We start from the raw sequence: 13,305 nt of genomic DNA, 5'->3' as shown, positions 1-13,305 counted from the left end.
GCCACTGTTTATAAGTGCCCAATATTTTAGGTTTGAAGTTTTAAAGCTCACATGTTAAAATGGGTTTCAAATTGCATCCTATACACTATTAGTGGGTGCTAAGCACTACCTTTAACCTAAATCCTCTGGTCAAATAAAGTGCTCTAAAAAGGGAATAGCATGCCATTTGGGATAGAGTCTCTGACTTTAAGGGTGGTTTAGTCCTGCCCACTAGCCTAGCTATAACAGTGACCCCCAAAACTACTGTTTCCTTTGTAAGGGTGGCAAAACCCCGCCCCCTAAACTGCAGTTTCCTTTGTAAGGGTGGCATAACCCCGCCCCCTAAACTGCTGTTTCCTTTGTAAGGGTGGCATAACCCCGCCCCCTAAACTACTGTTTCCTTTGTAAGGGTGGCATAACCCCGCCCCCTAAACTGCAGTTTCCTTTGCAAGGGTGGCATAACCCCGCCCCCTAAACTGCTGTTTCCTTTGTAAGGGTGGCATAACCCCGCCCCCTAAACTGCTGCTTCCTTTGTAAGGGTGGCATAACCCCGCCCGCTAAACTACTGTTTCCTTTGTAAGGGTGGCATAACCCCGCCCCCTAAACTGCTGTTTCCTTTGTAAGGGTGGCATAACCCCGCCCGCTAAACTACTGTTTCCTTTGTAAGGGTGGTATACCCCCCACCCAGAATATTGTTTCCATTATAAGGGTGATATAACACCACACCCTAGAATGCTGTTTCTGTTGTAAGGGTGGTATAACCCAGCCCCCTATCCAAGAAAGAAACCTGCCTTCTAGCTTACTGTCACATGCTGCAGGAATGATATAACCCCTCCCCTTAGCCAATATATATCCCCTCCCCTTAGCCTACTATAGAGAACAGACATCATGAAGCTATTATTTAATGTAGACACGTCAGACTTGGGCTGCCTCCTTAATTCACTCATTCAATTACGAGTTAGGAAGTGATTATGGACAGTATAAACAGAGTGCTGTCAATGGGTACCAGTGATTATCTCCCAAATATTCATACACACAGAGCCTCAGAATGTTAACTGTGTCCACTCATCTCATGCATATCTTGAAATGGAAGAGAGGCTGCACAGAGATTATAAAGGAAGGCTCAAAACATGGTTAGGAATTGAACCATGAAGGATAATATATTGGTTAGGAATAGAAACAAGAACGATAAAAGCAGTGTTATGAACAGAAGCAGGAAGGATAATAGTAATGTAAGGAACAGAACCAGGAAGGATAATGAAATTCAATACTACTGTTTGCTCCTTGGGGTTTAAGGCTGGGTGTTTCTGTAAAAGCGCTTTGTGACAACTGCTGTTGTAAAAAGGGCTTTATAAATACATTTGACTGATTGATTGATTGACAGCAGTGTTAGAAATAGAAATAGACAGGGCGAATAATGGCTGAGTTAGGAATGGGACCGGATATAGGCAGGGTGGAGTAGAGGCAGACACCGGTTACAGGGTGGAGTAGAGGCAGACACTGGTTACAGGGTGGAGTAGAGACAGACACTGGTTACAGGGTGGAGTAGAGGAAGACACTGGTTACAGGGTGAAGTAGAGGCAGACACTGGTTACAGGGTGGAGTAGAGGCAGACACTGGTTACAGGGTGAAGTAGAGGCAGGCACTGGTTACAGGGTGGAGTAGAGGCAGACACTGGTTACAGAGTGGAATAGAGGCAGACACTGGTTACAGGGTGGAGTAGAGGCAGACACTGGTTACAGAGTGGAGTAGAGGCAGACACTGGTTACAGTGAGTATACAGGCAATGGGCTGCACCATGGACTCTCTCACTACCGCTCCCTCTCACCACCTCACCCCCCCTCACTTCTCTCTGTCCCCCTCACCCCTTTTTTATCTCCCCTTCTCTGTCTCCCTTCTCTCTCAGATGTGGTCAACATCCCCACAGACACCATGGAACATTATCTCCTGCTCCAGACGAGCTCAACTTCCCATACGGGCAGTGTTACATACTGGCTGCCATTGCGAAAAGGGATCCTGGTTTGAGGTTTTAGTGTGACAGACAAACAGGCGTTCATCTACATCTGTATGATGAAAACACGTTTAAAAATCGCAACATGGGATACAAATCACACTGCAAATGCAAGTAGTTGCGAACAATTATTTACCAAGAAAATGGTCTCCAACAATTAGATGCAGGAAGCCAATGGATGAGTCATATCAGATTTTTGGTAAGGATCTGTTTGTTTAGCCGTTCAGCAGTCATAGAGATGCTAGATGCATCTCCCATTATCAGCTCATCTCACACTAGCATCTCCCATTATCAGCTCATCTCACACTAGCATCTCCCTTTATCAGCTCATTTAGTCATTTAGCAGACGCTGTTTTCCAGCGTGACTTGCAATAAGTGCATTCCTAGCATCTCTCATTATCGGCTCATCTCACACTAGCATCTCTCCTCACCCGCTCATCTCTTAGTGGTATCTCTCACTGACTAATACTTGACCACCACTTCCTTTTTATCTCCATTACATGTGTCCCAGAAAACCCTCCCTTTCTGTCCATTTCTCTGTCACTCTCACCTCTCTCTTTCAACCTTTCCCTATCTAACCTCCTCATCCCTTTCCCTCTCACCCTCGCCCACTCATTCCCTCCCTCCCTCCCTCCCTCTCATTTCTCTCCCAATCCCCCTCTCTGCCCCGTGGTTGGTCAGTAGGTGTGGTTTCCACACAGCTATGACACAAGCTAGATCACAAGAGAACTCTTATGTGTTTTGTGAAGAATATTTCCCTCTGAAGTCCATCAGCTTCCTCTCTGCTCACATCTTTCCCCCACATGGCAGTGCAGTGGACTACGTCCCAAACGGAACCCTATTTCCCAAGTAGCACACTTAATTTAAGCAGTGCCGTTAGGTTTCTGCTCAAAGGTAGTGCACTCCATAAGGAACAGGTTTGCCATTTTGGACTCAGGAAACACTAGTGCTGATCTGGGGCCGGCTGTATTGACATGCGAGGGTTAAGACATGTCACTCAGTCACAGTGATGCGTCATCGTTGCCGCGCAAACCTGACAGACCACACCGAGGCACCCTCACCGCGGTCCGACCCCCCAGGACAGACTCCTTCCCCCAGCCAGGTCTCGTCTACCCCCCTGATCATCGGGCGCCCTGACGTGGGGCAACAGGCTAATTATGAACGACACTTTCAAATGGATTGTGGTTGGCTGGCTTGGCAATGGGCTTTGCCTGGGGGGGGGGGGGGGGGGGGGGCTGTTTGTGTGTGTGGACATGTGGGAGGGGGGAGAAGGGGGGACCTACTGGTAGAAGTCCTTGCGCAGCACAGTACGGGTTAGAGGGTTATCTGCTTGTGGGGCCATGCTGATGGAACCGATCTTCAACACCAGAGTGTCCTCTCTATTCAGCTGGGCATCTGAATGACAATGAGACAATATAAACATTACAATGTAGACCACAATATACACCACAATACAATGTAGACCACAATGCAATATAGACCACAATATAGACCACAATACAGTGTAGACAACAATATGCACCACAATACAATGTAGACCACAATATACACCACAATACAATATACACCACAATACAATGTAGACCACAATGCAATATAGACCACAATGCAATGTAGACCACAATGCAATGTAGACCCCAAACAAAATATTGACCACAATGCAATGTAGTCCATAATACAATGTAGAACACAATGCAATATAGACCACAATAAAATATAGACCTCGATACACCATTCCATACAGGATAGACGTCCATACACTACAGACTTCAAAACCCTACAGACCACAATACACACAACAAAACATGAGACGGTGCCTTCAGACTATTCTGGATTCTAGGTTTTATGTCGGAGTGTAAAATGCCTACCTAATACTGATGATAACCTCCAGTTAAATGGACTGTGTGTGTAATCAAGTCTCACCTGTGTGTTGGTCTTTATTCTCCTGGTTTCCTGGACAGAATAGCCTGATGACGGAGGTGTTGACATACATCAAGGGCAAGCTGCGCGACGTCAGGGCATGGCTCCGCATTGGTTGGCCAGCCGACTTGCCTCGATCCCGGTAGCGTCTCGGCAGCGCGGCGTGAAACACCCCGACAACAGTGGCCAGCAGGGGGCAGGAGAGCACCAGGTCAAAGGGCTGGGCGGTAAGCAGGATCTCTCTCAGGTACTGGGGTGACCCGTCTGCCTGGCCCTCGGTCAGTTGCTGGGCCAGACGAGAACCCGAACGCTCCGGCCGCGTGGTCAACTTGTGCCGAACGTTCCTGGTAACCGCCTGGTCGGAGGTAACAGCAAATACTAACATCAATACTAATATTCCTAATTAAAAAACAAAAGAAAGACTCATAACAATAATAACAACCTGAGTGTAGGTGATGGACAGGAAGCCGTGCTGCTGGTGAGAGGGCACCTCCAGGACCTTGGCTGCCGTCTGATTGGACAGTGGTGATACAACAGATTGAACACTACACAAACGCTGAATCGTCAGGCACACACTGAACCGGATTGAACCTACTCCAGATGAAACCCAATTCTGACTTCACACAGAGGAAATTCAGATGAAACAACGAGTGTTCCAGGTAACACGGAACACACCCTCTTCACACCCTGGGCAGGACCTTGGCATTCCAGGGGGCTCTGACCGGGATAGGGGCCTTCATATTCTGGTTTTCAGGAGTAGGTTGAATCCGTATGTGAACCTGACCACGAACAGTACTGGATGTGACTCATGTTCAAGCCAGAAGAAGTTAGCTATCCAAGCTGAAGCTAGAAAGCAAGCCCGCGCTGGTCTAAATGAATGATTACACACAGTATATCTGTCACTGCTCACAGAGGACACACTGAGCCTTCCCGGAGGTGTTTCCGCTATCAACATTAAATACATTAAACTAGTTTAATTTAAGTCTGTGGTTGAAATTAATCCTCAGAGGCCCGATAAGAGCAAATCATATCTGAATTATTAGCAAATTAAAATCCATCCTCAGCAGCAACTTAATGGACGATTTGCAAAACTGGTCACGACAAAAGATTTATGCCTGTTACAATAAAGTTAAGAAAATAGCGTGTGCTGTATAAAGATTTAAAAGATATAAGAAGCTGTTCTAATAAAGTACAATCAGAGTACACATCAATCACACCACTAAATTACAGAGTCTGGCTGAGCTCCCATTAACCATGGATTATTAGAGGTGCTGGAATGAATGGATAAGTGGATCAATAAACAAATGAATGAATGGGGGGCTGGATGGATGGATGGATTACTTAATGGACACATTAATGGATGAATGAAAAACGGGTAAAGTGTCTAATGTAGTGAAGGCCATTGTGTGCAGCCCACCTTATAGGGGAGTAAGTACCACGTGTATGCAGTCATACCGTAAATATCCCAGGTGCATTTCAACCTCCATAAACATCGTTACAACACTCACAGACTTTGTAACAAGCCAGTTAGATGTGAAGTCAATTTTGTTTTATAATTCTGTAATATTATTGACTTAAGGCCATTCAAAATCCCAATCAGCATTAATGAAAGTATGACGTCCAACCACGGGGCTTTAATAACCACAGGGTGACTTATTAAAGCGTGATGCACATGAAGGCATTGGGCGTATTGACAAAGGTTGATGAAAGCTCAGCGCTGGCAACCAAAGAAGAGGAAGAAGAGGAGGAAGACGACGATGGGGGGGGTTGGGGGGGCAGATTGGTTCTTACAGGAGGAAAGAAGCCAGAGAAATGACTGAAGGAGTCCAGCTTGCTGATGGGTCGGACCAGCACTGTACGTCGGTTCAGCTTATCGGTGCAAGACAGGACCACCCCTCCACAGCGGCCCACAGCACGACAGCCCTCCGTCGGGCTGGAGGGAGGGGGAGCCAGGGAAGCCAAAATCAGGAGGGGGGGGGGGGGAGGAGTGGGGCAAAATGGAAGAAATAAAGACAAGGATGAGCGTGGACTGAGAAAGAGATACAATGATTGTTGCACAACAGGGCAAGAGAAGAATCAACCAAACCGGGGATTTAGCTGGATCACGGAGGACCCGTTATATGCAGTCAATTGTGCCAGGCAAAACGATCAGAGCACCAGTACACTTCCTGTCTGAAGCCACGGAGTGACAGCTCAACGCTGCCAAAGATTCAGACGGAAGTGTATTGTGTCGATGCGACAGCACTGTAGTCTGGTTGAATAGGAGCAGTGGACAGTGTGGCTCACAAGAAAGGCTCTTGGCAGCGTCCTGGCTGAACTCCCAGGGCAGCAGCTCGCAAACATAAGGCCATCCCCACAGCCCTGTGACATCATCACCCCACGACGGGACGTCTGATGCTGGGTCACAGTAGAACAGTTTCACCTGATTCCATTACACGACCATAGCAGGTCAGAGCCACTGGAGAGACGGGGGAGAATTCACACCAAAAATCTAGTTCTTATTCCAGACCTTTAACGTCATGTGCTCATCATGTAAACACATTTAAATATGTATAGGTCGAATTATTCCATAGTGTGTGTGGGGTGAGTCAATCCCCGTGTCTCCAGGTGAAGGCAGGGTTTAGGAGAGAATAGACCTGGGCCAGTGGACAGAGCAGAGCAGAGTGGAGCGGAGCAGAGCAGAGCGGAGGACTAGGCTGCTCTAGACAAAGGCCTCTCTCACCACAGCTGCCGTATCCTTGCATTGTAGAATAACTCCTTCAAAATGGCCACGGTGCCAGCCCTCCCTGGGTCTGGAACAAACAGCATCATAATGTATCTAAAGGTCTGTCAGGGACTGAACTCACAGCATCATAACGTATCTAAAGGTCTGTCAGGGACTGAACTCAGCATCATAATGTATCTAAAGGTCTGTCAGGGACTGAACTCACAGCATCATAATGTATCTAAAGGTCTGCCAATGACTGAACTCAGCATCATAATGTATCTAAGGGTCTGTCAGGGACTGAACTCACAGCATCATAATGTATCTAAAGGTCTGTCAGGGACTGAACTCACAGCATCATAATGTATCTAAAGGTCTGTCAGGGACTGAACTCAAAGCATCATAATGTATCTAAAGGTCTGTCAGGGACTGAACTCACAGCATCATAATGTATCTAAAGGTCTGTCAGGGACTGAACTCACAGCATCATAATGTATCTAAAGGTCTGTCAGGGACTGAACTCACAGCATCATAATGTATCTAGTGGTCTGTCAAAGCCTTGGGATAGGACCTCAACACTCATCCTCTGATTTTTTTGTCCTCTGAAGTCTTGGGCATGTTTTGGGTAACCATAATGAATCTCTACTGCAATTGGTGTCAGAACATTCATATGACATCATCGTGAAAAAAAAGAAGCACTATTAATGTTTGAAATCCACTATGATGTGTTTAGCCTTGTACTTGTATTTCTATTTGACGACATGAGATGATTCATATGACATGAAGTTGTTACATGCATTCATTGTCAAGTACCAGCAGAGCATAGTGTAATGGATGGTATGAATTACATCTGACTTCACACTGTCCATGACTTCTTACCGGAGCTGTAGACGTGCGGATTAAGAACCAGATGAACTGAAAATGACACCGAGAAGACACCCCCCGCCTCAGCCCACCTCCTGATCACCCCCATGACATCATCAGCTCAACTCCCATGTGTTTTGCAAGCGTTGCTCCTCTCCCACCCGCTCCTCTCTCTCACCCACCCGCTCCCCTCTCCCACCCGCTCCCCTCCCCCAACTCTACTCTCCCCCCATGCTCCTCGCTCTCCCATGTGTTTCAGAACAGAAAAGATCAATTAAAGACTGTCACTGGAACACAACACAGGGAGAGGGGAGGGGGTTACTCTAGCAGGGCTAAACATGCACAGCACATTTATGGCTCAGCTTCTTCACACAGGGCCTGTTTCCACATCTGCATAATGATCCTTGATGGCCTCTCAATGGAACAGAGTATCTTCTCCCCCCTCCCAGCCTAGGTCCTCCGTCTCACCCCTTACACCTCACCCCTACATCTCACCCATCTTTACTTCTCATCCCTAAACCGCACCCGTACACCTTACACGCACACATCATCCCAACATCGGAGCCCGGTAATTCACTCCTACATCTCACCTCAGTCTCTATATCTCACTCCTAGCTCTCACGCCTAAACCTCACCCATACATTGGACGCTTAGCCTTCACTCCTACATCTCACTCCTGTCCATACACCTCAACCATAGCCCTCAATCCTATTCCTCACTCCTACAACTCACCCATGCATCTCACTCCAGCCCCTACGGCTCACCCTAGCACTCACCCCTAAACCTCACCCAGTCTCCACATCACCCTTCCGTTCCCTCTCCACTCGTCCCCCCAAGCATTTGCGGAGCAGCTGGAAGCCATCAGCTCCAATCTGGGTGAGCTGCTTCTTGGAGGAAATGGAGAACTGTCACCAGCCCTCCTCTCCTCCTCCTCCTCCTCTCCTCCTCCAATTCTCTCCCTCCTCATCTCCCTCTTCTTCCCCTCCTCTTTCTCCTATTTTTCCCCGCACAGAACAATCAGAGACCGTTAATTATTTATTTGCACTGTGTTTCATAGCTATTATTAGATGTTCCGTTGTGACGTGAGAAGCCACACATAAACCATCCCACCTAGGCAGCTGACAGCACCGTGCGGTTGAGATGGGCCCCGACCCAACCTGTCCGTCTGCCTGACCCTTAACCCCCCAGGAAGCTGGCTTGTGATACCTTGGCCCGTCAAAGCTCCTGACGTAGTGAACCGAGCTGATGCCGGGTGAAACACCGACCTGTCAGACCCAACGTGCTATTATCTCCTCAGAGAGACACAGACGGTGTTTGGGTGAGGGATAATGACAGGCAGAATTCACTCCTGATAAGTGTGCTGTTCCCAGCGGACCCCTGGAGGCACGGTCTCGTTTCTGTCTCTGTGTGTGTGTGTGTGTGTGTGTGTGTTACTACTCAGGGTTACTTTCATCAGGTCATGGCTCGGTTAGTTTCCACAGTCTGCGGTTGGATTCCCAGCAGCGCTAATAGCTTAGCTAAGTGGTTGGTTTCTCCTGCAGTGCAGCGCTAAAAGCTAGCCTATGCAGAGCTTCCATCAAGTCATGCATGGGCTATGCTAACGTGACCTTCCTGACACTGAGTCACTGCAGTAAGACGGCTAGCTGTGGGACAGGACGCAGGCAGGGGGACAGGACGCTGGCAGGCTGGTTGGGGGACAGGACACAGGCAGGCTGGCTGGGGGACAGGACCCTCAGGGCCCCAGGTTAAAAAGTGTTGCTCTGGGTAAAAAGTGTTGCTCAGGGGCTCTGGATAAAGCATTTTCCTCAGGATAAAGAGTGTTGCTCTGGATAAAGAGTGTTGCTCTGGATAAAGAGTGTTGCTCTGGATAAAGAGTGTTGCTCTGGATAAAAAGTGTTGCTCTGGATAAAGAGTGTTGCTCTGGGCCTTTGTGAAAGAGTGTTGCCCTGGTGCTCTGGGTTAAGATTGTTGCTGTAATTATGAAAATGTGTATGAATATTAATTTGCAAGAAACATGGCGTATAAATGAAGTTGACAGTGTTTAAAGAGAGGAGAGTGCCTTGGATACACGGCCCCTCTGAACCCCACCTGGTCCGGTATTGGTCCATGTTGAAGGAGCCCACTTTACATTTGATCTTGGTGTAAACATCCTGGACATCAACTGATGCACTCAGGTCCTCAGCCTCACTGACTACACAGATCTCTGCAGAGAGTGAGAGACAGAGAGAGCGAAAGAACCAAGCAAATAATGAGAAAACTAAAAGAGAACTATTCTGACACAGTGGAAAGGATCAACCACATAAAATGAGGAAATTGGAATGCTATCTTGACCTAAAGAGGGAATAAACAGAGGCAGACCAGAAGAAACCATCTCATTCATATTTAGAACAATTTGCACATTCTTGCAAACACTGTACTTAGATAATACAATAGGATTTTAAATGCAGACATGCTTTTAAACTTCTGCGTGTGTAATGTTCACTCAGAATTATAGAGTTTTTTGCACTTCTTGATATCCTTGTCGTACACTTCCATTAGCAATATAAACAAATGTTTCCCTTGCACATACATTGAATTACACCTCAGAAACAGGGAGGGAGGGAGGGAGAGAGGGAGAGAGGGAAAGGGAGGGAGGGAGAGAGGGAGGGACAGAGAGGGAGGGGGAAGGAGAGAGGGAGGACCAGAGAGGGAGAGAGAGGGAGAGAGAGAAGACCAGAGAGGGAGAGAGAGAAGACAAGAGAGGGAGAGAGAGAGAGGGAGAGAGAGGGAAAGGGAGGGAGGGAGAGAGGGAGAGAGGGAGAGAGAGGGAAAGGGAGGGAGGGAGAGAGGGAGAGAGGGAGACAGAGAGAGAGGGAGAGAGGGAGATGTAAAGAGAAGGAGGGAGGAGAGAGAGAGGGAGAGAGGGAGAGAGAGAGGGAATGAAGGAGGGAGAGGGAGAGAGAGAAGACCGTTAGTGAGATTCAGATAATGTGTGTGTCTGTGTCTTGCATTCTTGTGACGATGGACACAAGAAAACTAGCTCATCACATGGTTGTTATATTAGCTCATCACATGGATGGTTAGTTGAAGGTGATGAACCATCCAATCGGGGTGTGTTGCATTATCCGAAGCATCCACCGATCAAGGGTTAGATGGAGGTGAAACATCGTCCAATCAAGAGTTAGTTAGGTGAAGCACTGTGCAATCAGGGGGTAGCTGGAGGTGAAGCATCATCTGATCAAGAGTTAGTTGTAGGTGGAACATTGTCTTATCAGGGGTTAGTAGGAGGTGGAGCATTGTCTGATCAGGGGTTAGTAGGAGGTGGAGCATTGTCTGATCAGGGGTTAGTAGGAGGTGGAGCATTGTCTGATCAGGGGTTAATAGGAGGTGGAGATGGAATGAGTGACCTGTGATAGTAACAATCATGAAGAAAACTGCATCAGTGAACATTCAGCTAACAGTGAAGGTTGTCATAGTAACTGCATAGTGTTGGGAAATGTTGCTTGTTTGTATAACAGAGCCAGTCAGGTTAAAAAATAATAATAAATAAAACAACCTTGAGTAACACACTTACCCCTGATTGGTTCAGTGAGTGACTCAAAATGAATACAATGTAAATGTCTGTAACAGTCCAAGGGTGTGGTTGTCGCAGTAACAGAACATGTAACACTTGTGGGAAGAAGAAATTCCTGCTAAAGTCAATATCGTGAATCAACACATGCAATAATACCTGCTCTGACTAAGCTATAGAAGCTATACATTAGCCATGGGCTGAGCTAGTTCTGTCTTAGCTATCTTAGAAAAAACAATAGCTTACGATCTAGATCCAACTTCAAAGCATGAAAACACTTAAATGACTTAGGACACAAAGCAATATTAGATGCCTACACTGTTTATAACATGAAACGCTTAACATCGGAGCAGCTCTCACGCTTCGCAAGGATCCGGGGATATGAGAATAGCGATTATCTAATGGTGAGGAGACATGGAAGTAGTGGATTGTACCTCACAGCTCACATGGCTGACATTAAGGCCTTATCCACTGGAATGCCTGTGTGTGCGTGTGCGTGTGTGTGTGTGCGTGCATTAAGTCCTTATCCCGCTTAATGCCTCTTTAGGATGTTTTTAAGTCATTCCATCTCTGTGAGGTCCTCCCAACTTTCAAACAGAGAGCTCTTTTAAGCCCTGCGATCTGGTTGGCAGATGCTGGATATTACAGCAACCAATTAAAGGTAGATCTAACTTTTCATCGCCACGGTAAATCCACTCGGAGAAGACGAGGACGACAGGAAGAGGATAGGGGGGACGGGAGGTGGGGGAGGAGAGTAAAAGAACCGGAGAGGGTTAGGCTGGAAAGGTGACTTCTACGGATTCAAAACGGTCCTCTTTCTCTGTCTCCCCCATCCCCAGGCAGGGGGGGAGTCCTTAAGGTCATTCCACATAGTGTGGCTGTCCTCTGCAGTATTTACAATCAACTTGCTGTGTGACTATTGGGAGGGCAAAGGACCTCTACAAAACAGATAGTTGTTCTTTTTAGACTCCTGGTTGGAGGCAGGTTTGGGTAGCACAAAGCAACCACTTCGCCAAACTATCTTTGGCCGTAACACACGACATCTTCAGGGACCGGGACGGACAAATAAACGAAGAAACTGAGAAGGGGGTACAGACCGGCGTTGTTTGCGTCGGGGTCGGGGGCGAACAGCTTGACGGTGACCTTGGACAGCATCCACTGCATCCACAGGCTGACCTTTCCACTGGTGCCCCCGATGCTGCTGGTCTTCTGCTCCAGGGTCACTGTATCAGAAAACAGAGAGTCCTCCCCTCCCTGAGCCGAGTCCCCCTAGAGTATGCACACGCACGCACACACACACGCACACACACACACACACACACGCACACACAGGATGGTTAGTTTTATATTAAATAGCAATTAATATAGTTTGCTCACCATATGCGACCTAAGCCAGGTGCAGACCTTAACCCTGATGTTGCGGTCGCTGTGCTCTTCAACCGACCTGAAGGAAACATGGAAGAGCGAGAACCTGCCCCCTTCCGTTTCATCGACTAGATCAACATGAGAGGTCTGAAACAGTCACCAAGCCGCCCAACCGCCCAGCCCGTCAGCCAATCACCCACCCAGTCAGTCAGCCAGCCAGCAAGCCATCAAACTCTCCAATTGTCCCTGCCTAAAACCATTAAAAAAAAAAACAGAACAACTTTGTTCAGGATGTAGAGGGTGAGTAGTGGGAGGAAGCTCATTACTGGGTTTGGCAGGGACATTCTGATGACAGCACTGGGACATTTTCAATTCCGCTCGCATCTCTTCACATCTTGGGCATTTGTTTTCCAAACATATCTGTGTGGCTGCCGCGCTGAGCGAGAACGCCACAAACAAATAATACGGCAATTTACGGCCCTGGAGAGGCCCTTTCCAGCGAACAGAGGAACCCTGACTTCAAGCCTGACGACTGAACCGTATGTGGTGGACTGGTGCTGCAGTGCGTGTGTGTGTGTGTGTGTGTGTGTGTCTGTGTGTGTGTTGAGTGTGTGTTGAGTGTGTAGTCTGGTGGGAACAAGGTTATCGACCAGCTCAACGAAGTACTCTGTGGTCATTATGATTACACATCCTAAACAGAAACCAGATGAGGAAACTATGTCCTCTACACCCCCCCTCCCCCCTCCCCCCTCCCATCCTCTCCCTCCCCTCCCGCTCGGTGGGGTTAACTGGGGTTGATGCTAATTTGCTAATTGAATTTAATCGGACTGCAAATCTCAATAACAACAAACGACAACAATATAAAAAAACAAATTATGATCCAGTTGACAACGTTAAAAATAGATTCAGATTG

General features: G+C 47.6%; 1 protein-coding gene across 6 annotated transcripts in view; it reads right to left on the bottom strand.

Moving 5' to 3' along the window:
• The window catches only part of LOC105023524 (vacuolar protein sorting-associated protein 13B), a 366,155-nt gene that overhangs the window by 147,788 nt on the left and 205,062 nt on the right, over positions 1-13,305 (bottom strand). For 2 of the 6 annotated variants that reach the window (XM_029113576.2, XM_029113577.2), the window contains exons 26-31: positions 12,125-12,296; positions 9,566-9,680; positions 6,632-6,701; positions 4,352-4,420; positions 3,913-4,264; positions 3,273-3,384 (exon numbers count right to left, since the gene is read on the bottom strand). In XM_029113576.2, the coding sequence (XP_028969409.2) occupies positions 3,273-3,384; positions 3,913-4,264; positions 4,352-4,420; positions 6,632-6,701; positions 9,566-9,680; positions 12,125-12,296 (890 nt within the window). Of the gene's footprint in view, positions 1-3,272; positions 3,385-3,912; positions 4,265-4,351; positions 4,421-5,700; positions 5,843-6,631; positions 6,702-7,722; positions 9,449-9,565; positions 9,681-12,124; positions 12,297-13,305 lie in introns of those variants that run through there. The other 4 variants (XM_029113574.2, XM_029113575.2, XM_029113578.2 and 1 more) reach the window with 3 other exon arrangements.

The sequence above is a fragment of the Esox lucius genome, chromosome 16, assembly GCF_011004845.1.
Source record: "Esox lucius isolate fEsoLuc1 chromosome 16, fEsoLuc1.pri, whole genome shotgun sequence".
NCBI lineage: Eukaryota > Metazoa > Chordata > Actinopteri > Esociformes > Esocidae > Esox > Esox lucius.
Note: the sequence above shows the minus strand (reverse complement) of the source record. Positions and strands in the feature narration are given on the sequence as shown.